General features: G+C 31.0%; 1 protein-coding gene across 4 annotated transcripts in view; it reads left to right on the top strand.

Moving 5' to 3' along the window:
- Positions 1–27,170, top strand: part of rho-7 (rhomboid family intramembrane serine protease rho-7) — a 79,454-nt gene that overhangs the window by 39,509 nt on the left and 12,775 nt on the right. For 3 of the 4 annotated variants that reach the window (XR_015043803.1, XM_035372355.2, XM_035372353.2), the window contains 2 exons: positions 8,483–8,553; positions 14,287–14,388. Coding sequence is in view for 2 of the 4 variants with exons in the window: in XM_035372355.2 (XP_035228246.1) it covers positions 8,483–8,553; positions 14,287–14,388 (173 nt within the window). In the remaining 2 variants the exon portion in view is untranslated. Of the gene's footprint in view, positions 1–8,482; positions 8,554–14,286; positions 14,389–19,292; positions 19,356–27,170 lie in introns of all 4 variants that reach the window. The other variant, XR_015043804.1, reaches the window with a different exon arrangement.

The raw sequence follows: 27,170 nt of genomic DNA, 5'->3' as shown, positions 1-27,170 counted from the left end.
CTCCACCATGAAAAATTTTATTATGTTCTCGAATAATAATTAACTCTGTAAATTTAGACTGCTTAGGAAGAAGTATAGGATGAGCTTCATCCTTTGTAAATGCTCCTTGTTCTAACCTTCCTTTTATGCGCAATACACTACAACTGTCGAGAAATGGGGCTAAATTTGAAAGTGGAGAGTTTTTAAGAATCGATTTACCATTTTCAAGGTTCTGCAATTCTAAGTTGAACTCTATGTTTTGCTCATGTTTTATCCAGTCTATTTCAGCATTTTGAAGCTCTTCTGCTGTGAGGGGACCTGCAATCGTTTGTCGTTTTTGAAGTTTATTAACAAACCGTTTAACTAGTGCAGTTACTCTTAGTACTTTTAACAGACAACTACATTTCCTTAAATCTAAAATAAATTTCGAATTTTCTACCAAACAGTTATTTTGCACTGTACTTTCAAATTCTCTTTTTAGCTCTAAGTCTATGTCTGTAGATTTTAAGTTCTCTCTTTCAGTAGGCCAGTATTCAGGTGATTGATTGGCTTAGCCACGGTGGACCGTGCCACCAAAGATGGTTTGTAGCTAAATTTGCTGCAGAAATTCCTCTGGACAAGATATCTGCAGGGTTATCCTTACCAGGACAATGAGCCCAATTATTGGTATCTGATAAAGATTGAATTTCTTCTATTCTATTTTTTACGAAAGTTTTGTATTTACTAGCTTGTCCTTTAATCCAGCATAATGTAATCATCGAGTCGGTCCAAAAATAACTAGAAGTATTAAATTTAAGACATTTACTTACTTGATGGACTAATCTTGCGGACAATAAAGCTCCCATTAATTCCAGTCTTGGTAATGTAAGACCTTTCAGAGGAGCTACACGACTTTCAGAACAAATAAAACTGATACTTATCCTCCCATATTCAGATATAGCTCTTAAATACAATACAGTTCCATAGGGTAAAAGAGATGAATCTGAAAAAGAATGAATTTCAAATGAAATAAATTTACAGTTCAAATTTGAAAAATAACATCTAGGAATTTGGAGATCTTCTAAGTGTTCGATTTCACTGCACCACAACTGCCACTTGTGATCCAGTGACGATGGAAGTTTATCATCCCAGTCTATGTCATGACTCCACAGTTCCTGTAGAATGCACTTCGGCTTTATGATGAAAGGCCCAAGAAATCCGATAGGATCATAAATACGACCCACTACTCGAAGAATAAACCTTTTCGAAGCAGTTCCGTTCTTGACAAACTTTGATAATTCTTTCACGTTAAAAGATATACTGTCCGCATCTGGATCCCAAACTAGACCCAACACCTTGGGTGGTGAGTCAAGTCCCGTACTTGAGCTCTTTTCCTCATCAATGTCGAACTCAACATCTTTCCACAGCTTACGCAGTTCCATGGAATTGGTTTTCCATTTTCGTAATATCATGCCACATCTTTTGAGAATCTCTACACTTTCAGTCGTAATTTTCAAAGCCGCTTGCAAGTCTTCTTCGCCTCCAATCAAATCGTCGACATAAAACCATTCTGACAGTAATTTGCAAGTATCAGGAAATTCTTCTTTACATTTATCAAAATGATATTTCAGAGTTGCAGCTAACAAATATGGACTTGGTTTTAGTCCAAACAAAACTCTACTAAAGTTCATTTCTTGATATGAATTAGAATCAATATCATCAGTCCAGAAGAATCTAGTAAATTTTCTATCACTAGGATCGATCAAAATTTGTAGATACGCTTGCTTTATATCCGCTGTGAAGGCGATTGTATTTTGTCGAAACTTTAAAATCATTTCAAGTAGATTTGGATACAAGTTTAGTCCTTTAAATAAACAGTCATTAATTGAAAGTTGTCCTCCTTCATGAGAAGAACCATCAAACACGATTCGAAGTCGACTAGTAGATTTGTCCTCGCGAATGACAGCGTGGTGGGGTAAGTAGAATGACTGCTCAGAATATGACACTTCAATATCTGACGACGAATTCTCAATGATACCTTCCTTACGATAATCATCAATTACCCTTTTGTAATCCTCATAAAAAGCTGTATCATTTCTAAATCTCCTAACCAGACTATCGAAACGTTTCCGAGCTACTTCTCTATTATTTGCTAATTTCTCCTGCATACCTGGTTTCCACGGCAACTTTACACAATATCTTCCATCTATGAACCCAACAGAATTATTAAATTCATCAAGTATCTCCTGTTCCACTAAAGTCAAACACTCCGCTTCCTTGTTTTCAATACCTAAACTTTCCAGTTCACAGAAACGCCTGAGTTCAGCTGATACTGTGCTTTGATCACCTAAAACTAAGTTCACAGCAGCCGCTTTACTCATATCACCACAATTTCCCTGCAAGGACCATCCAAGTTCTGTGTTTACAGCTACCAAAGACGTATTTAACCTTTCAAAACCTTTTGTCAACTTCCAATAAAAATCTATACCTATTAACAAGGAAATTTCATTATCATCTGACGCTTGATTATAACCCCACGTTAAAGTTAATCCCTTGGCTTCCATTTCAGCTCTTGTACGCTCATTCGGCAAATTAATTGCCGCCCTCAAAATTTCATCTGTTTCCAACGCCTGTATTACGACTTCATTTCCATCTAAAATATTTCACAATCTCACTTCAACTCTGCGACATGTTTGCAACCTAGGATCCTTTGCTCCAAATGAATAAATCTTTAATGTTTCTGACCCTAGACATTTTAATCCCAACTTCATAGATACATTTCTTTTAATAAAACTCTTCTCACTACCGTTATCAAACATTGCAATAACTGTACCTGACGATTTACGACCAACAATTTCTGTCCTAACACACTGCAATAAAATCACATTCCTATCATTTACAACTGAATTCGAAATAGTAGGCTGAATTTCCAATTCCTTTGGTTTTTCTTCTTCCGGTTTTGAATTAGATTTACACTTGCTAGAATTTTCAAATTTAAAACAAATAGCTTTGGCGTGTCTACCAAAGCAGAATGAACACTGTTTAGCATTACATTTTTTCACAAAACAGTTTGTGTTACAACATAAGAGACATCTCCTTTCCTTAATTAATTTATCCCTTTTTTGCTGTACAGTCATGTTCTCACATTCAGTCTTACAGTGACCTTGACCGCAGAATAAACAAACTTCGGAAGTTTTCGCCATAAATTCTGTTACTGACGCGTGTTGATTTTTGCGACTCGGATGAAAGTTTCGTTTCTGATTTCGAAAATTGTTTTGTTTGTGTTGGTTAGAAAGAAAATTATTATATGAAGATACATTATTATAAATACGGAATGCCTTTTCTCTTGCACTAATAGCATTGTGTAAAAACTTCATCAATTCCTGTAAATCATGACAATTATTTATATTTTGCTTCGAAAATTCAAGAGTCAATTCTCCTGGCAGATTTTTTAGTATTATGTTAGTCAGTATTGTTGTGTATGTTTCCGATTTGACATTTAATTCCTCTAAACATCTAATTTGAGTTTGGGCTTCAAAATAAAGGTTACGAAGGGCCTGAATGTTAGAAGCATTTTTTACAGGTGCCAGATTTAATAAATTTGACAAGTGAGCATTTATTAAAATGTCTCTTTGGCCAAATGTTTCAGAAATTAATTTAACAGCCTGTTTATAATTCTCTGGAGTAATTGAGAATCGTTTGATGCTAGCTAGGGCTTTACCACCTAATAACGACTTTAAATAGCAAAATTTGTCAACCTCAGTTAAATTAGAATTATTATGTACAGAATTCTGAAACTGATTCCAAAAATCTAAATATTCTGAAGGCTCACCATAGAATCGAGGAAGTGAAAGTTTAGGAAGTTTAGTTCTGTTTTCTAAATGCAAAGTTTTATTTTCTACGTGAACATTTTCTGGATTTACTGTTTGTTCACCTGACTGATATGGAACTTTTCCAATTGATTTAATTTTGTTTGCAACTTTACTTTAACTGGTATTATTTTTTCGTTATATTCATCTACTGTGTTAATTTCATCCTTAATTTCTTGTTCTTCTTTCAACAATTCATCAATGTCACTATTTAGTATGTTAATAATTTCAATTTTACTATTCAACTGTTCTAAATATGAATCACATACATCTATGTCAATATCTGATTCATTCAAATATATGTTTATTTTTTCTACTAACTTTAATGTTTGTTCACGGTGTGTGTCACGCTTAGTTCGAAGCTTTAACAATTTAGCCATTTTCACAGTTTCTAGCAACAAATTTTACCCCTCAAATACTTTAACAATAAATTCTAATTCTAGAATTCTAAGAAAACAAACTGTAATTTTCAACAACAAATCACACTTCAAGCATTAACAACAAATTCTAATTCTAAGAAAGCACAACATTTTCTTACTTGCAAATACCAATGCAAATATTCAGTAAATGCGAAACCTAAAGTTGTAAATTTTTACCAAACAAGATCAACAACATCAAACAACCCTACTACTTCAACAATTACAAAGTATTCTATTCAACCAAATTTTCAACAAAACTATTTACTCACCCCACCATTACGATAATTCCCGGCGACAGCACCACATGTTACGAAGCGAATAACGATACTTATGCGTAGTTCGAAAGGCTAGTAATAACTTGACGATTCTTGTTCGAACGCTAATTTTGTTTAGACGAGTTTGCATCAGTGGTAAATTTGATCTTGATTTGGATACAAAATATTCATGACGATATCTTTCATTTATATTTAATGAAAACACCAAAATATATCACAGCAATACACATACATTGCAATGGCGAACTACAATTACATAATGTAAAAAAAAAAAACAGAATTCCTTTGGCGCAACAGCGCCCTCTATCCTATGAAAAGTTCCAACAACAGTAGCTCAGGATATAAATTTATTTATTTCTACAGTGAATACAATAGTGAAGGATAAACTTCTAACATTATCAAAACCTTGAAAATTGTAATAATTTTGAGGTGCACAAAGATTAACAATAGAAGAAGCTAGGTCCAGTTTTGGAGAGGGAGAAATTGCTGTCATATTGGATCAAAGATCTGATGTAGAAATGGGTACTGTTGAGTTTTATCATTATGCAGGAGAAACATAGGTCCTTATATAAAGAATTATAAGAGAATGCTGACATGCAGCCCTGGAAAGTATGTTTAAAACTAGTGCTAGGTGGATTTAGGTTTGAATGATTCAAGAAGCTTACATCTTTGCAGAGCAAAAGTCAAAGGTGAGGCAGAAGTTAACAGTCAAAGGTGAGGCAGAAGTTAACAGTCAAAGGTGAGGCAGAAGTTAACAGGCACTGATACTGCAAGTAAAAATGATATGCCCATAAAATCTACTCCAGAGGTGTTTGTAAGATGCCGATCACAATATATTCAACATGATAACTGGAATGATCTAATTACCCTCAATCTTCAACATTGAGAGGGATGGAAGTTGCCAGAGAACAGTATTTCTATTTATAATCATCTATCTCCTGTGCTGACTCTTCTGCTAGAGCCAAATTAGTTGTCACAAGACTTTTTTTTATGATTTGAAAAGTGTTCAGTTATTTTTTTACTCATTTTCATATTTTTCTCATATTTTATGATTTATGTCTGAGTAAATTCTGCTGAATACATTTATAAAATAATCCTTTGTAAATAATATATATATTTGCATAATAATAATATATTGCATAAATTATGAAATTATTGCTAAGCAATTGATAAATTTGATTTGTGTAAAATTCAAGAAATGGGAACATTTATGGAATGCATCACTTAATAACATAGAGGATTACTGTATATTTCTTCTTTATATAACTTTTTTATTCATGCAGCTGAAAATTTAAAGTTAAAAATTTTAATACAAACTTTTTTCTTAAAGATTAATATCAGTTAAAAAATTGCATTGAACAATAGGTAATGCATTAATTCTTGTTATTTATTGATAGTTTTATTGTATTGTCTTAATTTTTTTTTTATTTGAGGAAGTTTCATTGATCCATAAAGATTATTAAGTTTCTGTTTTTAAAGACACAGAATGTAAAGAATGTGCCGATTTTAAGTGAATGCTTCTTCTTGGACAGATATTGTGTTAATTTAACCCCATGCCTGGCATAATGACCTTTATCAACTCACGGGATTTTTTGTCATTTGGTATATATTGTCTTGTTACTAAAAATATTTTATAATAAGGGGCAGTATACTTTTAACAAGACGAAAATGTTTGCAATTTGACCACTGTTTATTATTTTTTGAAAAGCATACTTTTTCAGTTATGTGCATAAAATTTTCTGAGTATGTAGATTTGTTATTGATAGTATAATAAAAAATAAAATGAAAAAAATCAATATATATATACTTAAAAATTATCCAAAATAAAAGAATATTTTAATTTTTTGAAAATTCACTTTTTCACTGCATGCAAAACATTAAATTTTATATTGACTGTATATTAATAAATTTAATGCTGAATTAAAGAAAAGATTTAGTTTCTGATTTTGTTCTGTTATGTATTATTTATTTTAAAATTTTCATTTTTTAATATATAATACTATAAAAATATGTATACTATAAAAATTAATTTTACATAATTTTTGCTTTTAATAAAGTCATAAAATTTGTAATTTACGATATATATCAATCTCTGTATAATTCAAAAGCAGTCATAATTGTTGTTAAGTGTATACAAATTTACAAGAGATTTACTTGAATAGTTTCGGAAATACCCTGCGTGCAAGTTGAAAAAATAGTATTTTGAGATAAATGCAGTTAAAGCAGTTAATTTATGAGCAAAGTACTGTTTTCTGAATTTTCTTGAAAAATGCATTTTATCCATGTAACTATGACAATTCACCAATATATTAATGATTTTTGTATTGATATATTATGTATGATTATTATTTGTATGCAAATCCACTTAAATAAAAAAAAGAAAATCTTAGAGATAATTTCAGATGTATCTCAGGTTAGACAATAGAAATATATATAATAAAGTCATTATGGAATATTTAAATTTATTAGAAAAAAATATGAAACCGCTTTAAAATTTGAAAGGTCATATATAATACCCTATATTTCCTTCTATGCTTGAAATTTTACAGCATTTGAAATAAGTTTTCTCTATGAGATTCTAAACTCATTGCTGAAGTACTGATTTCAGCATCGCAGATTTGATTTTAATGAGCTTTTTTTTTATTTTATTTTTTTTTTTTTTTTTATTCAGTTGCTCCTTGTCCTACCATGAAAGCCCATTCTATTCTTTTCATACACTCTAGTCATCCTATACCTCATCATTGAATGATATAATGGCTTCATGTGCAGCAGTCTGTGCAGTAAGTTTACTTGACTAGCTTTGGGGCACAGTTTCCACACAAAGGAATTAAAAGATTCATTGGAGATACACTTCGAAAACACAAGCAATAAACTTAACTCAATTACTGTGAATCAAAGTAACAAAGGTCAAACGAAATCCCAGTTTTTGTCTTAGTTTTCGCAATTTCTACTGCAAACATAACAAGCGATAACAATATATCAAAACTAAATTAAAATCACTTTTCCTCTTGTGTTCTTCCATTGGCATATTTTTATTTAAAATAGGCTGGCTTTCAGTGCATGAAATCCAAACTTAGGACCTTTAAATTATAAGCAAACACCACAGTAGCTGTCATCATTGTAGGTGTAAGAAAAACAGCTATTTCGATGTTTACATTATTTTCACTATCTTACAAATTAATGAATGTGTAGTAAAAACAATGGAATCAATTCAGTCAGAAATGATTGGGCTACAAAAATATTGCAAAATTAAATTTTTGAAAATTTAAAAGCTACTGTTCCCTTTAAAAATTACATTGAATAATAGGTGATTCTAGTTAGTTATATTTCTATGGCTTAAACTTTCTTTATTCAAAAAATTTCATTGACTCATTAAGTGTATAAAGTTTCTGTGTTTAAAGACACTGAATGTAAAGAATATGTTAGTGAATTCTTCTTGAACAGATATTTGTAATTTAACCCCATGCATGCTAAAACGATCGAGATTTTTATCAGGGTGTCATATATTACCTTATTACTTAAAACATTTTGTTTTCTTATTTTCTTTAATGATCTAAATATTTATGAAAAAATTTCATAATAGAAAATTTATGAAAACAGAAATTAAAATATTATGCAAATTTGGCTTATAAATGCTGTTTAGATATAATTCTATGTAAGCAGATCTGAAAGTCATGCCACTCAGAATGTTAATGTTATTTTATGCAGTTGTATTTATTATTTATTTAGATTTAAACTCTCTCCACTTTCTAAGCCATTAATTTTATATGATTTAAGCTTCTGCATTTGATATTTGAAGTAGCATTTCATGACATTTCTGAATAAAAGATGTGTATGGAGTAGTTCATTAAATTGCAGAGTAAAGTAATAATAATGAATTTTGTAGTATTTTTATTATGTAAACAGTTTTAAACTATTTTTATTATGCAAATACATTAATTAAATTTCTCTATAATCTTAGGAGTAATATCCTCATTTACTAGTTATCTATATAAAGTGGGTACTGGAAGATTTGTGACAACATTAGGAGCAGTAAGTTGTATTTGAATATTTACAACTTTTTGTGGTTCAAAATGACTTTTTAATATGCCTACTCAAATGCTTTGATCATGTTAATTCAATCATTTCTGCTTTTTGTTAAAGGTTTGAATTGCAGTTAAAAGCATGTTTACTTGACAAGGGTCCCATTTTAACGATTTAATTACATACTATAAAGTTATTAAATGAATATCATTTCTAATTGCTTATGAAATAATAAAGCCATTTTTGGTTATATGTAGTACCATTTAATTACATACAGAGTTATATGATAATGTAAAAAAGTCATTTTTTATTATACAGAGTTATATTATTTGATATTAAAAATGTTCTGCTTCAATTGATTATGTCAGGATTAGCCACAGTCTACAGGATATAGTCAGTCTGGGTCACAGGGGATAAAATCGGTCTTCACAGGACTATAGTGACCACTGGTGATGGCTGTTTCAGGCTCAGCAGGGACCATATGGTACTGTCTTGTATGTTCCGTTGTTTTTGGTGGAGCTACGTAGTCAGATATTTATGATTGTCTTGAGGAAAATTCCTCTGTCAGTGGAGTTGTGGCGAGTTCAGCAAGACTGCTTGAGGTTTTCATGGAGTGCTTGGAGCCTCAAAACTGCATATTTATGTCCTTCCTTAAATACCCCCTGGGGGTGCCTGTAACCAATGTCTGTATACCATGATGTAGTGTTAGCAGGTCAGATTGGTGGCCCGGTTTGTCTGATAGTGTTTAAGTGTCTTCGTTCTGCTGTCCAAGACTGGGGTCCCTGTTAATGGCAGATATATTTACCTTCCCTCCAGAAAAAGGACGTGGAATGTGAGTTGCTGAGTATTCTTGTCAACTCGGCTTAGTCTTGGTTCATCGGCCCGATCGATAGGTTAGTGGTCTTTGGAGCTTCTCTAGATGTTGGGGCGTTTAATTAAGGCAGCCTCGAGCTTCTCAGGTCTGGGTGCTCCTTCCTTCTAGAGCAGTGTCGTATTTGAACGAAAGGTTATAACCAGGGCAGAAGTTCATCTCTGGTGTTCTCTTATGCCTTAATGGACGTGAAAATACTCGATGTCACTGCATATGTAAGGGTAGATGCCAGCACCGTAGATGCATTCGATAAATTGCTTAATCCTTATTTTGTGTCTACTGTTGCAATCATAGTAATTTGTGCAACATCGTATCTGTTGCAAGACAAAATACTAAAAACATTTCTTTAATAATCACATCTCTATTTTGTAAATTAAAATACCTCATAGAAACTGATATCTGCTTTTGATGGCTGGCATCAGGGCTACAGTCAAGTAAAATAGAAAAATACTTTGCCTGTTTGACCTTATTTAAATAATTTGTTCTATGTTATCCCATAATATTCGCATATTTTTTGAGTTTCATTGACATTAGGATGTACAGGCATGATAGGGGCAAATTTTGCGATCATTTCTATGCCCTTTAAAAAAATTATTATTTCTTTCGAATTATTTGTTATTGAAACCATGAAAGGCTAAGTTTCATTTGGCTAAAAACTGAATGGCATAGATAATTCTTTCAATACCATCGCGTCAATGCTTAGTTTCTTTCTTTAATAAATTTTGAAATTCTAAATCAACAACTTTATTCTTTCCTGATCATCCTAAGAAATCTGACAAAAAATATAAATTCCGAAAATGCATTTTACTGTTGTCAGGACATTTTAAGTGCTCACTTAAGTAGTTCCAGTCATCAAATCCAGAACTACCCAATCTTATGTCACTCAAAAAATGCAAATTTTGCAACAAAAACAATGCACAGAATTTTTTTCCTCAGAATTTAGTAACCAATCCCTTTTAACGTTTTCGTTGTCTGGTAAGATTTGACTAAGCGTACATCTAACAAAATTTACATCCATATGCGTATCATTATGTTTAAATGCCTATCTACTGCAGAATTGTAGATTTCACTATTATTTTTTCTGTTATTTTGACCAGCTGGATTGAAGTTAATGGTAATTCACGATTGAAAACAATTTCTAACTCCTTTTGATTGTTGTTTATATATATATATATATATAATTCCAATTCAATGGTAGCTGAAACGTTAATGGACAACTAGTGCTGGTAGTGTCAGCTTGGGTATGCTCTGGGTTTTGGAAAAGCTAAGTAAGTTAAAATTCTGGTTTATTAAGTCTTCCTCTCATTTTCTTTTCTTCAGTAAATTCTGATACTCAGACAGTTTTTTCTGTTTTTCTTTGGACATCTGGGAAAAAATTAAAACAGAAAAAGTGCAAGTAAAAATAAAAGTAGAAAATAACTATTATAAGGACCATTGCGAGAAACACTTCTTGTTAAGAAACACTTGGAAAGTAACTGTTTGAAACATTTTACCTTCCTTCTGGAAAAACTGAGTATATCTTTAACCATTGCTGGGAAAAATGTGAACTACTAGATCAATACCAAATAATTCAAGGAGATAGTGGTTCTCTTTTTGTTTATTAAAAGAAAGGAATCAAATTTAAAATATGTATTTAAGATGTAATGAAATAACGAATAAGTTTTCTTTGGTTTCCGTACAGCTAAAAATGAGAAAATGGCCAATTTGTAATTTCAGAGCACTTTGTATATTTTTATTTCACATCAAATCTCAAATAGGTACATTATAAACTCAGTGTTATTCCGTAATATGTCAAATTTAATAAACAAATGGTTCATGTAAATTTTTTTTTTTTAGTAATTATGCTCAATCATCACTTTTCTGAATTAAAAAGCTAAGTGTAACATAAAAAGTAACTACACTTAACTTTTTTTACTAACAATAACAATAAGCAATCACCAGAAAAAATTACTAAAATATAATTGTTACTACTACGATTGCAACAGTAGACACAAAATAAAGATTAAGCAATTTGTTGAATGCGTCTACCATTACATACCCATTGGCATCATATATTTCCATTTATATATCAGCTCAGCTTATGTCAAAAACTTCAAAAAGTATTAATTAATAAAAATGAAAACTATATAAATAGTATAGATTTTGCACATGAACTGCAGTTTTTACAAATTTCTGGAATATATGTAGCAATGTCGGTTGAAACTCTATATCATTGTCAACAACATTGAGGTAGGCAGAAAAGAATTTTGGACATCAACCCTAGAGCATTTTTTGTGCCCTGTTGTAATCACAGTCTGCACCTTTTTGTAAACGATGCTGATAATAACAATTTATTCGGTAAAAACTTACTAGATGCGTAAATTTATTTGTTTTTAATTTTAAGAAAATAAATAGTGTTAAGCAGTATATTTGTTATCCAATGCGCTTAGTATATTGTTTTGCTTCACTTGCAATGTTATTTTTTTTATAATGTATCATTCTTCAATAAATATGTTTGAGCATGGGCTTTAAGAAATCGCAAAATGCTTGCACATTTAAAAAAATTAAAATAGAAAATGTATTTTTTTAAAATTTTTATGTTAATAATACTTAACTTTAAGTGTTAACCATAAGCAGTTTCTCTTTAATATCGTCACTGCATAAAGGTGCTCACTAGACATTTGCATGACGCCGATTAGGTTTGCGCGGGCCTGACTATGCAGTACACATGGAATTTGGTGACATTATGATGAGCAGTAAACGGGTCATTTTGATGTTGGGAAAATTTTCACAATCATGCCAAAGTCATACAGTATACTAGGATTTTATGACAAAATCTATTAAACCTTTTTTTTTTTTTTTCTTTTTAATAAATGCCTTATTTGTTATTTTGTAGTAAAATCAAAAAATGGTAATCAATCATCTAGGGTAACCATTTAATGTAACTACATTCACCAAAATATTGTTGATTGTTGTAATTCAGCTTTTAATCTTTAAGTAATTGACTTTATTTTAATGTTATTTGTATCATTTAATGGGGGTTTCTTCTGCATACGATTTGCATATGCACTGCACTGCTAAGGATTCGGATGACTTGTCGAGATCTGTGCATGGTTTTAGTTTTCAAGACTATTCATGGCTTTTTTTATGATATTGTATTTTAAATTGTGAGCAGTGCATATTGAGTTGATGTTCAAGTGTTGTTGGAGGTGTTTAAGAAATACATTGGAGGCTATAAAAACTTTAAAAGATGCTTAAAAGAATTATTTTATGACTTTTTTATTAAATATTGTGTTTATTTAATGAGATTAAAAAAGAAAGAGACCCAATGTTTAAGTCCTTGTCTTATTATTTATTTTTAGAATGTTGTATATAATCAACATTTAATTTCATTTTAATTTTATCTACAAAAATATCATAAATGCATTATAAGTGCTTTGTTTATGCATGCTGATGAGAACTATTTTCATATGTGATATTTAAATTCTCAAGTTCATAGGCGTTGAATTTTGGTGTGTGTGTGTGTGGGGGGGGGAACTGATGCTTATTAGTCTGTTACAAAACCATTATAAAACTGTATGGGCACTCTATATGAAGATAGTTTAAAATGTAATTATCATTTGTGTAATATTTGTGCTGATATTACTGTGCTTTTCTGGATTGTGCTACTTATTTATAAAATCATGTGTATATATAATAAGCAAGTTAAAACAAATTGCACATGTTATCAAACCAAGTTTTGTACCCCCAATAAAGACGTTAATGTAACTGTTATAAGGTTGAACATATTTTTCAATAAAATTTGTGCTTCGTCTAACTTTCTTGTTTTGATGAATTGCCATCTTTACAAACTAAATAAATAGAAGTCTAACTAAATTGCAGTAACACATACAAGAATTAAAACTTAACCAAAAAATTTATTAAAACTTTTAGCACAACTAAAAATTAACAAATGCTAGCTACCATAGATCCGGGATTCGATCCTTGGCCTAGGCAAGGTTGACTCAGCCTTTCATTCCTGGATTGGGGCAATAAAATGAGTACCAACTTCGCTTAGGGACTAAACACTGGGGGTCCTGCAACAAGCTGACCACTTTTCTAGGCTAAGATGCACAAGCAACTCGGAGGCCACAGTCTAGAAAGCAGATATCAGGACACTCCCGGCCATGGCTCTTTATGGGCTGTTTGTGCCACTGAGTTTAGTTTAGTTTAGAGTTTTAGCTAACACTACTTATTGGGTTTTATAAACTCAATATTTAAATCAACATAAAACATTATCTAATTTTCATCTGAACTACTCAGCCATAATTAATGAGGGTACCAATTCTATGGTCTACAGATACAAAATTTCACTCCTTGGGTTCACTAGACAAGCAGTTTATTGTCTCATATTAACACATTTTAGTGGATGATTATTATAATACTCACTCTGAAGTACATATTCACTCACTAAATTCTTGAGTTGATTAGATAAACAGTGCATTCTTTCAGGTTAACACATTTTACTTGATGATTATTATAATATTCATTCTAAAGTACAAATTCACTTGTTATTTAAACTCTGACTGACAGTAGAAATAGAAGGTACAGAACAAAATTAGAATAAAAGTAACATATTAGCTAAAATAAACCTTATGTTATAATGCACTAAATATTATTATAAGATAAATCGAGTTGTATTATGACTGCATAAGTAGATTTCCTGTTACAAATTATATGACATAGTGCTTTTTTCATATATTATAACACTCAATTTTTGTGTAATTATTTGGAAAGTTAAATGTATTTTGTTTTTTATTTTGTGTGTATTATATCATCAAGAGCTTTTTGTTATATTAATTCTATATTGTTTATTCTTGTTATATTAATTCTATATTGAATATTATTTTCAGTCAGGTGCTTTGATGGCTATTCTGTCATCAATGTGCTTTCAGTTTCCTGATGCTCAGCTGCAAATTGTTTTTCTACCATTTTTGACCTTCTCAGCTGGCCATGTAAGTTTTGAAAAAAAAAATAATAATAATAATAATAACTTTTATGGTTACTTTAATAATAATATAATGTATTTAAAATTTTCAAAATATTGTCTTTATATTCAAATATGAAATGTTATAACAAATTAATAATAATCTTATCTTATAATAGACAAATAAATATTAATCTTATTTGGTAATAGATACATATAAAAAGGAAGGAAAAAACCACACAGCTGAAAGTAACATTTTATTTTTGGGTATATCTTATGTTTAGTTATATGTTAAATAGTAAGTAATGCAGAATCATTATTTGAAGACATTCAAAAAGCAAAAGTCTAAAAATTTCAAAAGTATAGGAATCAAACAAATAAGTATAATGTAGTGCAATTTCCACAAAAAATTAACCACACACATAAGGATTTTTTTAGTTCAGATTTCCACTAGAAGGCACTGTATGATATCGAAGGCAACAGTCTTAGTTGATAGATGATTTATTTGATACCAAAATGTTCATTACACATGTCGAAGGTGTTTATTGTATTTACCAAAAGAAAGAAATATTCTTTATTGTTTTAAGTGCCTTTCTTATTATCATTATTGTTATTGTCAGTATTTTACAGACCCTTTTTTGGTGAAATTTTAAAGTAAATATTTCCCTATATAAAAGAAAGAAAAAAAATTGAGAAAATGTAATTTTTTTTTGAGTAAACGATCCTCTGTTATATCTGTTCATTTGATTTTTGTAAATTTATGCAATCTTTAGTATCATTCAGATCACCCTTACATTAAATCATAGATAACTTGGTATAGATTTTTGTCTGGTATTTATTAATGTTTAAAAATATGATATTGAGGAATTTTGATATACACACACACACACACCATAGAAAGAAGACATAATCTTATAATTTTTCTGAAACAACCAGAATTTAATATTTCAAAGTATGTAGAAAGAATTGAAAAAAAAATGATACATATATAAGTAGAAGAGAACAGAGTGGCAAAAGAATTAAAAATAAATAAGACGAGGTACATATCTTGTAAAATTTTTTTGCTAATGTGACTGGACAAACATATATGAACCGTATAATGAACAATTTAATACAGCCAAAAATTAAATTAATTCTTTTTATATTGCAAAACAAAGTAGCTAATTTTTCATTATTCCAGTTTAACCTCAATATTGTCAATCACTGTGTTTAGACTGTTGCCCTCAATGTTTGAGAAATAATTTAATCAGTGTTTGTCTAACCAAATGTCTAATCGATGTTTCTCAAGTTTTTCGCATGGCAACCTGCAAAATTAGAATGGCTGCTACTGAATTACTCTTGCCCCAATAAAATGTGATTTTTTCAGCAAATGATATTACCAGTATATGCATAATAATAATAATAATAATAAATAATTAATAAAAAAGTAAATAAATGTTGGCACTCATAAATGAATGATATGGATGAGCCTGCTGATTTTTTCATAGCAGTTTTATGTTTGGATGTATGCTGGTAAGAAGCACCACAATCACAGAGCTTTAAATTCCTCTTTTGTTGCTAAGACTAGTATAGGACATCCTCAGGTGGAATAACCAGTAATAAATTAATAAAGTGTCTCTTGGAAGAAAACATGAGAGATGATTGCCAAGTGTAATAGCCAAACTCTAAGATTTTTAGCTATAGTGTAGTATATGCATTTAATCTGAATTTTAATTTTTGTCTCTTTTGGAAATCCAAGGAGATTACAAGGGCAAGCATGTCGATTTGTGAGAACCACTTGTGTTTGGTAGACCACAGAATGTGAAACAATACTCTACATAGTTAAAATCAAGTATCAGGGGCAAATCTAACAAATTATGTAGCAAATAAATTTACATATTAAAGTATATCCCAAAATCATCAATTAAATGCATGTAAACAACCAGCAAAAGCAATCAGTCAATTAAATGCATGTAAACAACCAGCAAAATAATTTATAATTGGAATCTAATTATCAAATCAAAATGACAAGATGCTGGAAACTATAATCATAATGGAATAAATACAACTAACATGTAGCCCAAATAATAAAATACAATTTCTTAATTTATATAATTACAGTATCTTATTTTATGTAATTACAGTTGCGGCTTATTAAACTCACTGTTCAATAAACTCAGCCACTTATTACATTCAAATTTCCAGGAACCAAAACAAATACATACTAATCATTGCTTATTAAACTCAGAGTGTCAGCAAAAAACTGAGTCTTCAGTGCCAGAATATCCTGCTTTTCATATTTCATCCATTTTACGTATTGTAGACTGTGGCTTTATCATTTTGGTATGTACTACTTAATAAAATGGGTTTGATCTAAATTTTCCTACCTTTGATTCCTTTACCTATGGGACACAGTTTTCAGAGTTCTTTGGCTGCGCTGGACTTATAAGGTTAACAAAAACAGTTCTCTAGAGACACTTAAAGTGATTCGATGCTCTTTCTCAAATACCAGCTAATAGGAGGGGAAAACTCAATTCTGTATCCCACCTTTTAAAGGTTTTCACATTCAGAATCTTTCATTTGGGTTAGACACATTATGTTCACACAGAGTTAAAAAGAAAAGTTCATCAAATGGCTATAAGCTTTAACATACATTAAAAGCCTTAGAATGAAAAGGAAGTGACAACTGTAGACCAGAGAAAAAGCAAAGGAAACAGTGGTCATATATGTAACCATGAAGAGGTAGATTGACTTAACAGACAAAGGGTAATCTTTCTGATGGTTAAAAATGTAAATTATGTTATTTGCATTAGTCACTGGAAGAAACATTTTTTAAAAAATTTGTTGTGTGCTTAACGTGTTACTTGTTGAAATACCAAATGAAAAGACTCAAGCCAGTCGAAAAGAATAAACCATTAGAGGATTTTAATTTCTCGGTAACTGAAAAATCAGTTCTTTTCTCCTATACAAAAAATAAACTAATCAGTCAAATATTTTATATATTTTAAATATTGAGGTTATCGTTATTGTTGAAATTTTTACCATTTAAGATGTTTTGTAAACTTCAAAGTAATCTGTTGGTGGAAGGTTGGGGCTATATGAGGGATGCAACATCACTTTCCATCCAAGCTCATGTTGCTAAAGATGTGTGAGCCCTCACACTGTCATGGTGGAACATGATTCCTTTGCACTTTGCTACTTCTGGCCTTTTCTATGTATTTGCATCCTAAAATTTTATAAGAGTTAATTGTTTGATTGCTTGGAGGCAGCTTAAATACACAAAACCTGTGCAATCCCACTAAATTGACAGCATGGTTTTTTCTGATTCAATTTAGCTTTTATTATGATTTGTACTTATTCATCATGCTTGGACCATGATTCTTTGTCAATTAATGTTATTGTAGGCAATTCATTTTTCATCACCAGTGATAATTCATTTAAAAAAATGGTCGTTTGCTTTACAATTGAAATATGTATTACAAATATTGAATCATTAAGTTAAGTGAATTTCTTTCAATTCATGCAGAACTAAATGTCTAGCTTCTTAACGAGTTGAAGACATCTTATGCGATTTTCAGGTGTTGTGCGTGATGTATTTAATCTTTTTACAGTCTGTCTCACAGTTATATGATGATTTGATTCAGTTAGGGGTTAACTTCAGAAGGTCGGCCAGATCCTTGGATCATCATCAACTTCAGAAGGTCGGCCGGATCCTTGGTAAAAGTAAATTAAGTGAAAAACGTCCAGAAAGAAAGTTTTTAAACCAATTCTGAAAAATGCATTCTGTTAAGCAATCAACACCATAAACTTTATATCTCTTTCTGAGCCTCAGCCACTTACTTGCCTTTTTTATTTCATAAAGTAAAATATGTCGAAAATATTAATTTTTGCACCCCATTTTAAAGTTGATAGTAAACTAACAGTTGTAAATAAGAATACACAGAATTTGTTTCTATAGCAATTTAAAAGTGTCAGCTGTTCAATCTCAAAGGGAAAAAACCATAAAATTGATAGAAGAATAGCAAAACGAATATAACGCGCTCTATTTGTGCAAGCCAAAATTACTTTCATATCAACCCAATACATTTAAACTAGGAACTTCAATAACAGCATTGTGGAATTTAATTAAACATGGAATTACAATTAATGAAGAACTAATAAAAAATCCAACTGTCTCAAAGAAAATCGAAAAAGATGCAAAATCGAGATGCAAATTAAAATTGCTTTTCTAGAATGATTTTTAAGCTATGAAGCTTAAAAAAAAAAAAAAATATATATATATATATATATATATATTTCTAAAGCTTTTTTCACTAATTCTGTAAATGCTGAGAGAGAATTTGACATCAACTGACATGTAGCTCACAAACTGGAGAAAGTTAAATCCAACATTGTACATCAGAAATTGCATGGTGAGAAAGATGAAAGGAATGGTGCATCTAATAATTGGATACAAGACGCTTTACTTGGTTTGCTAAATGTATACAAGCCACACAAAATTTATAATATAGAGGGAACTGGACTGCATTACCTAACAGTACCAGAATACACATTAATGTTTAAAATTGAAACAGCAGTTGATTTAAGATATTGAAAGAGTAAGTCACTGTATTATTAAACTGCAATATGGAGCCAACAATTAAGAAGACAACACTGGTTTTTGATAAAAAGTGCAAAATCTGGATGTTTGAAAATAATTAAGTATTTATTTATAATGTACCATAGCAACAAGAACTCATGTATTTTTACCGATTTTCTTTTGAAATGAGATAGTGAACTGAAAAAGGGGAAAAAAAAAAAAAAAAAAAAAAAAGAGTTTTGTGAATCAAATAACTCTGCAGTACACATACCCCTGATCTCTTTCTGAAAAATGTTAATATCTCTGCAAATGCAACTTCTAATGTTCAACATTTAATTTTGGGATATTACAAAAGTTTTTTATTGTCATTACAGAATGATGTTCGGTAAATGATGAATAGAATTGAATTTTGTCAAAATGAGGATCGAAGGAGATAAGTAAGTTGATATTTCTGCCAGAGTTTTGCATATTATAATCAGTGCAGAGGATTAATATCTTAAAATTTTTAAAAATTTGTTTTCAAAAATGTGGCATCAAAGAAGCCTCAGCAGAATTGTAAACTATAGCTAATATTTCAGATATCAGCAAAGGAAGTTATGAGGATTAATTTAAAAAATATTTTTCAATTCACAACTATTGAGACAAGGTGCATAAAAACTGACTATGAAAATGTTAGAAAGAATTGCAGAAACCAACAGCAAAATTGATGGCATGCCATTATCAATCTAATTTAGAACAACACTGCAAATTCTAAGAAAAATTCTTGAATTGAAATGTGCTGTTCAAAAAAAGCTATCAAGAATTTTATGAAATAGAATTTAATTGAAAAACTGTTCTATAACAATAGCAAAAAATGCAAATAAAATACTTGTTTGTAAAGAGTTTAATTTTATTATTAATTTTTAATTATTATATTAAGATTAATTAATGAATTAATTGAGTTATAATTTTACTTGAAAAGTGTAAAACTGATATCATTGTTTGCAATATACAAATCACCATCTATTAAACTGAGTGGCCTGTATAAACTCAGAACGTTTGGAATGGAAGTGATTTTAACAAGGGGCGGACATTGTATATTTATTGGAAACTATAGAGAAGGAATTCTGATTTGTGAGTTATATTATTATTAGCAAAATAATGAAGGAGTGAAAATAAATTCTAAAGCAATTCAAGAATTTTTTAAAAAAAAAAGCTAAACATGTACAATTCCGCAGTACTTTATATGTCAACTCCTAGAACTATAAAGACAGGCAGATGACTTGATTGCCCCAGTGTAATGAAGGTTTAAGATAAACCTTTTTATTGACTAATCAGCCTAATGGTTACATAAATTGTTCAACAACACTAGTAGTTCTTTATTGGAAAATATTGAAGAAATGTTCCACTCAAATTAAAAGTTACACATGCCTAAATAAGCTGTAGCTCAGACTTCAGTATTTTCACAAAGCAATTGCAGCTAATGAAGCTGAAGTCAAACAACTACAGTGCATTTTATGGTCCACTGGGTCCATTCCTAGGAATAAGCAATATAATGATTAGTCAGGGATAGCTGCTAAATGCTTTGTTCTCAAACTCAAGAACTCTCTCTGTACTTGGATAATGTTACAAGTTTTAAATTGTGCATATGAATAATTTTAGTCAAATTATGCATAAAATTGTAGTATCTTTTGTATAATGTGACATAAAATGCTTGAACAAAAGCAAATCTCTGCAGGAAAAAATAAGATTACAGTTGCAAGTCTATTTAACATTGAGGTAAAGGCTATCTTGCTAAATTGGCGAGATATTGCCAAGCTTTCAGTGGTTTTGGTGATTAATTTTTGTCACCAAATTAAGCAAAAAGTTGCTCAACTTGGCGACATTTGAATCTGATGCTTGTATAACTGTAATTGGTATTATCTCGCTAAATTGGTGAGATATTGCCAAGCTTTCAATAGTTTTGGCAATTAATTGTTGTCGCCAAATTAAGCAAAAACAGTCGCCAAACTTGGCAACCATTTGGCCACACTTGGGTCTTATGCTTGTAGAACTGTAATTAATCTCTGTGTAACTTCAACCGTATATGCCTTCCAGTAATTTCGAGAAATGGAAAGTGCTAGAGATTTATTTCTCAGTGACCAGGTGGGAAAACTGTCTAAAACAGGCAACAGCATCAGCTCTCAGTTTTTAGCTCAGAAATGAGTTTGAAGTGTTGAGAGATTTCTGTGAGAGTTTCGCCTTTTCGATGTGCTTTGCATTGCAATATGTTTAATGTTATTAGTAGTTTGAAGTGGCAACTACTGATCATGCTCTGTTATACTGAGAAGTTCCAGAACTGTAAAGTATTTCTTTTGGGTAAATAAATTTGATCAAGCTATCATTGGTTCTGCATGCATTCAATCCATTATGAACCCGTACACATGCAACAATTTTTGTCTTAAAAGTGGGATTGAATGCCGGTGACAAGAGCAATGAAGTGGCAGCCTTTGGTTCACTCAAAGAAGAGATGAAAGTGTGCAAATAATCCACTAGAAAAGAGATGAAAGCTGTTAAAGAGGATATGTAAAGGGGCGAGAAAAGATTGAATCAGGTCAAGAGGAAATGACAAGAGAAATTACTGCCACAATGGAAAACAAATTTTAGACAGAATAGACACAGTTCAAGATAAAGCTGGAGACATTCAAGAAATAGTTAACAATAAGTCGAAGAAAGCATTTTTGCTGTCCAACTCTAAATTGAAGAAAGAGTTTCTACTGTCAAACAATAAATTCATGCCACTACTGTTGCCAAGGAAGTGTACAGTTTAAAGAAATCCATAATTACAGCAGAAAACAATTTTGACCCTTTTAAATTCCTAGCCATCTCTTCTTGTCCCTCTCTAAAGGAAAAGCCCTCCTGGAAAGTGAACATTGTTCAGTTTTCTATAGTGGTGGATGCAAATGGATGAGATTTTGAGGCTAAGGCATGCCACATTGCCACTTCTATGAGACTGGACATAGCAGAGGTCCTCCAAACTCTGCCGGAAACCAGAGGCTAGACTTGCCAGACATATTGGAAGCATTATCATGTGACTGGCCTTGACACTTACTAAAACCTATGTTGCACTCATTTGTAAGGTTAGTTAGTTGTGCACCATCTTAGCTATACTTTCCCCTGTGTGGCTACTCATCTCTAGGAAAGTTAGAAAACGTTCATTAGCGAGCCCATTGTCTGGTGAAACATACCTCACACTAACAGTGAGCTGATCAGTATGGAACTGGTCTGCAATGAAATCTACAGATAAACTGAAGTATCCCGCTTTTCTTAAATTATCCAAAATTGAGTTTCTTACTTTATGTGCAATAATTTGGATAAATTGATCTCATGTTGTTTTAGAAAGATAAGATATGACACCTGGTCCTTTATTTAAAATTTTTTTATATGGCTTGCCAGAAAAGAATCAAATTTTGCTATAAGTAATCCAAGGAAATTGCCATTGTGAGGAAAACCAAATCTTTCCTTATCTCCTCTGAAAGGTAAACCCTGCTCTGCCATAGTAATTATGACCACCACAACTCGTTCAAGAACATATTTTGAGTACAGCCATTTATTATTTTAACTAATAAACATTTTAAATAATAAATAATAAATGTTTTAAATAATAAATAATAAATGTTTTAAATAATAAATATTTTAAATAATAATAAACGGACAATTTTTTGGGGGGAGGCCTAAGCTTGTGTAGCTTATACGTAAATCCTGCACTGAATGTAATGTAATATATGAGTGTGCTGCAACCCTCCTGGTCAATAATAATTGGCCTTATGGTTAATGCAGCACACCCAACACAGACAAACAAAAATGCATTTAAAGATTAAAACAGAAATACAGTTAAAAACATCAAACAAAAATTCCCAGTATTGTTTTATTGCCATTTATAAAGTTCATCGAATCCTTTGCAAATCTAAATTCTCTTTTGTGGCTGTAGAATTCCTTTATGTTACTATGTTTTTCCCTAACATGTCACAATAATTCTCAGTCTTTGATGAAATGTCGTGAATTGCCTTCAGCATTACAAAGACTACTATTTTGCAAATTAAATCTTTTCAAGTATACTGGGAAGCACCTGTGTCTAGTAATTATTTGATTGTAATCAAAATCGCTTATCATTCTCATATTTTTACAAACTTCAAAGTTCAACAAATAATCTTTCCTTTTTCCCGAAATGTTCCATTTCTCGTTCCATCAATTTTTTATGAGACCAAAATATTAATGTTATCAACATCTACTAGTGCTTCCAAACCAGATAATGAGTCTGTATATATGTATTAATGTGTGTTTTTACAGTCAGATTTTCATCTATCCATTTAAGAGCAAATATGATAGCAGCCATTTCGGTTTGAAAATCCGAATTGTAAGGTTTAAGTCTAATTTTGCCATAACCTATTTCTGTGCCAAACAACTAAACCACATATGCTGCACCAGTTTTATTGCCATAACCCGAACCATCAGTAAATATGTCGAGTTCTCTTACACAAACATTTGTTCTCCGATATTTCACTGCTTTACTTAATACAAAATGTATACTGTTGATATTAAAGTCAGGAAAACATGTATTATATTTAGTAAAACCTCCATAAGAAATAAAATCAACATTTTGTGAATGTAATTTAAATTTACCATAACAGAAAGAATAAAATATCAAAAGAGGCAGCATACCAGCCAATATGGAAACAACTTTTATCGAGACTGTTTTAAAGGATCTGGTGAGAAGCAGCAGCCAGGATTGTTGTATTGTATCTAATTTATTTCTGATTTGCTGCAGGTCTGTGATCCTGAAACCCCAAGCCCCAACACCATATAATATATTGGGAATAATAACTGCTTTGTAAATTAATCTAATAATGTTACTTTTCAGTGCTAATGACTCAGCTGAGAAATTTCTTTTATAATACATAAGGGTAGAGTTAGTTCTTTTATAAATATTTCAAAATTCAGTTTACTATTTGGGGGGGGGAACCCTAAATATTTAAGGCTTTCAACACATTTAATTCTAAATACCTTCATATTTTAGTTGTGGTGGTCTAGTTTTTTTTTTTTTTTTTCCCCACCCTTCGGGTAAAACACTGTGATCCTGAAACCCCAAGCCCCAACACCATATAATATATTGGGAATAATAACTGCTTTGTAAATTAATCTAATAATGTTACTTTTCAGTGCTAATGACTCAGCTGAGAAATTTCTTTTATAATACATAAGGGTAGAGTTAGTTCTTCTATAAATATTTCAAAATTCAGTTTACTATTTGGGGGGGGGGAACCCTAAATATTTAAGGCTTTCAACACATTTAATTCTAAATACCTTCATATTTTAGTTGTGGTGGTCTAGTTTTTTTTTCTTTTTTTTTTTTTTTCTTTTTTTTTTTCTTTTTTCCCACCCTTTGGGTAAAACAAGAAATTAGTTTTTGGTAAATTTAATCTCAGCTTTTCTTTTTCAATCCACATTTTTAAATCTTCTGTAGTAAATGAAAACAGTTTCTCTTATTTATCCAAAGAGTTTCCACAAATCACATATAAAATGTCATCAGCATAACATAACATTCTTACACCATTTGGGCACTCTTTCTTTAACAATCCATACATTATGGTGTTCCAGAGCAGCGGAGCACTGCAAGAACCCTGCGGGCATCCTTTGTAAATCATTCTTTCAATAGAAATTTCCTTATTAAATCTGTAAATAACTTTTCTTTCATTAAATAAACTAAGATTCTATAAATATTTTTGGGTATCCCCAAATATCTAAGGGTGGAGGGCAAAGATGTCCATCTAATAGAATCGAAGGCTCCCTAGACATCGAAGGAGACCATAGCCACATGGAGTTCAGATTTTTGTGAACTAATAATATTGAGAAAATCATAAAAAGCATTTTCAGTGGAGCGTTTTGGTGTAAATCTGTATTGTTTCATAGATACAAAATCATTCTTTAATAAAAAAAGTAGTACAGTCTATTTATAAGTAACTTGTCCAAAACTTTTGCACGAAATTTTAACAAGAGATAGGTCTGATCACCCCATGAAACTTTGGAAAATAGCATAAATCAAGGCACTTATGATATAATAACAGAAAGAAATCAGAATATTTCCCAAATAAAAATTTTACCATAATGGCCATGATCCTATCAGGTCTAGGGGCACTACAATTATGCAATTTCTTATCCATGTTGCTAATTTCCATGAAACTAAATGGCAGATCATCTGAAGTGCATCCATCATCCTGCAGTAAGTCCACACCCAAAAAACCACCTTCATCTTCAATAGAATCACCATCAAAGTTCATATTAAAATAATCCTTTATAACCTCAAAATTATTCACATCAATGTTACCTTTCTCTCTCATAATCATTTCCGAGACAGGTGATTTACCACTAACCGCGCATGAAGAAATCCTCCATAATATTTTGCATTCTCAAGAAAGAAACGTATTTTATTGTGGCATTTTACTATTTTTATCATCTTTTTATATGCAGCTAGTTTCTTTTTTGTTCTTTTTTCTTTTTAGGATCTTCCTTTCCATGCGAACATTTTCGTCGATATTTTTAATCTGATACTGTTTTCTAAATGTGTGAATCCATCGTTTTAATCTCTGCTGTTGTGGTGTCCGTCATAAACATTGTTATCTTTCTTCTTAAGTCTGAAGACCCTATTGGTGGCTCTATCAATTAATATATTTTCCAATTTAACAATAAAGTCATCAAACTTATCTTTGTGTACAATATTTATCAGTTCTTTCATTGTTCTTCATTTTACTCCTTAAACCTTTAACATACCCTTCAACTCTGTGTATATCACATGAAAATCTAATTTCTTCATCATATTCCATACATATTTCATTCAGATTAAGAGAAATATATTTATGATCGCTCGATGACTCCTCTTGCTCAATAATTAATTCCACAGACATTGAGGACATTCCAGAGGACCTTAAAACTAAATATGTCCAACTTTCTCCAGGTGGAGATACAAAAGCGGGCAACAAATTGGAGTCATTATAGAGAATCAAATTATTCTGTAAAATGAAATCTAAAGTTAAAATTCCTGCGTTATCAATACTCCTGGCTCTCCGGTTAAAATGCTTAGAGTTAAAATCTCCTAGTACAAGAAAACAATTATAACATTTAATATCATCTTTCAATTAAATTAAATTTTCATCTAAATCCTCTGCTGGAGAGAAATATACTGAAACAGTTCCCATAAATTCATTCTTGTTGGAAACAGGAACTGCAACAATTGTATCCAAAATAAAATCTGCCATAAACCTAATATTTTCATTAGCAAACACAACAGCAGATCTACTACCATTCATCATTACCTTTCTCCAACCCTTTTTCAAACAGGCAAATTAATTTTGAATAAGATATGGTTTCTGTGCAGTTATCACACCATAAGTCTTTCCCAATAATTTCTCTATACTTGATAGCTGGCATGTCCAACTGAACAGTGATTACAATTAATATTTAACAGCTTCATTAGGATAAAACACAAATTAAAATAATACACTAAAATATTTACATATAAAAAAGTAAAAGCCAACTCGCAGTGGTAAAACTAAATTTTATAAATTACCTACGTAAGTCTAACTATATATCCACATCCAAGTCTAGCATGTTTTTTATTGAAATCAGCTGATTTGTTGTATGCTATTTATTGAATTTGTTGTTTTAGTATCACTCATTTTAATTGACATTGATAATTTTACTCAAATTATATGTGAATTGTGAATTTCTAGTTTTTTTTTTTTTTTTTTTTTTTTGTGTGTGTGTGTGTGTGTGTGTGTGTGTAATGTAACATGAAATATTTGAAAAGGCAAAGCTGTGCTGGAAAAATAAGGCAAATGGGACAGTTTAATTGACATTGAGGTAAATGGCTATCCCACTAAATTTGTGAGATATCTCCAAGCTGTTGATGGTTTTGGTGACTAATGTTTTGTCGCCAAAATTGGTGAAAAATTGCTAGAAGTTGCCAAACTTAGTGACATTTAGGTCTGCTCCTTGTATAACTGTAATTGATTGTTATATGTAACTTTCAGAAATTCGGAAAAATGGAAGGTACTAGAGATTTCTCGGCAGCCGGAGGAAAACTATATAAGATCGGAGAGAGCATGAGCTCTCAGTTTTTAGTTTAGAGCTGGCTTCGAAGTAATGAGAGATCTCCATGAGAACTTTGTCTTTTAGATGCGCTTTGTACTGTTTTTTGTGTTTTTTTACGTTCTTAGTAGTTTGAAGTGCAATTCCTT

This window comes from Stegodyphus dumicola, chromosome 1 (assembly GCF_044657685.1).
Source record: "Stegodyphus dumicola isolate Sdum_Otavi_A_Nest chromosome 1, ASM4465768v1".
Classification (NCBI taxonomy): Eukaryota; Metazoa; Arthropoda; class Arachnida; order Araneae; family Eresidae; genus Stegodyphus; species Stegodyphus dumicola.
This window is presented reverse-complemented; position numbering and strand designations above follow the sequence as displayed.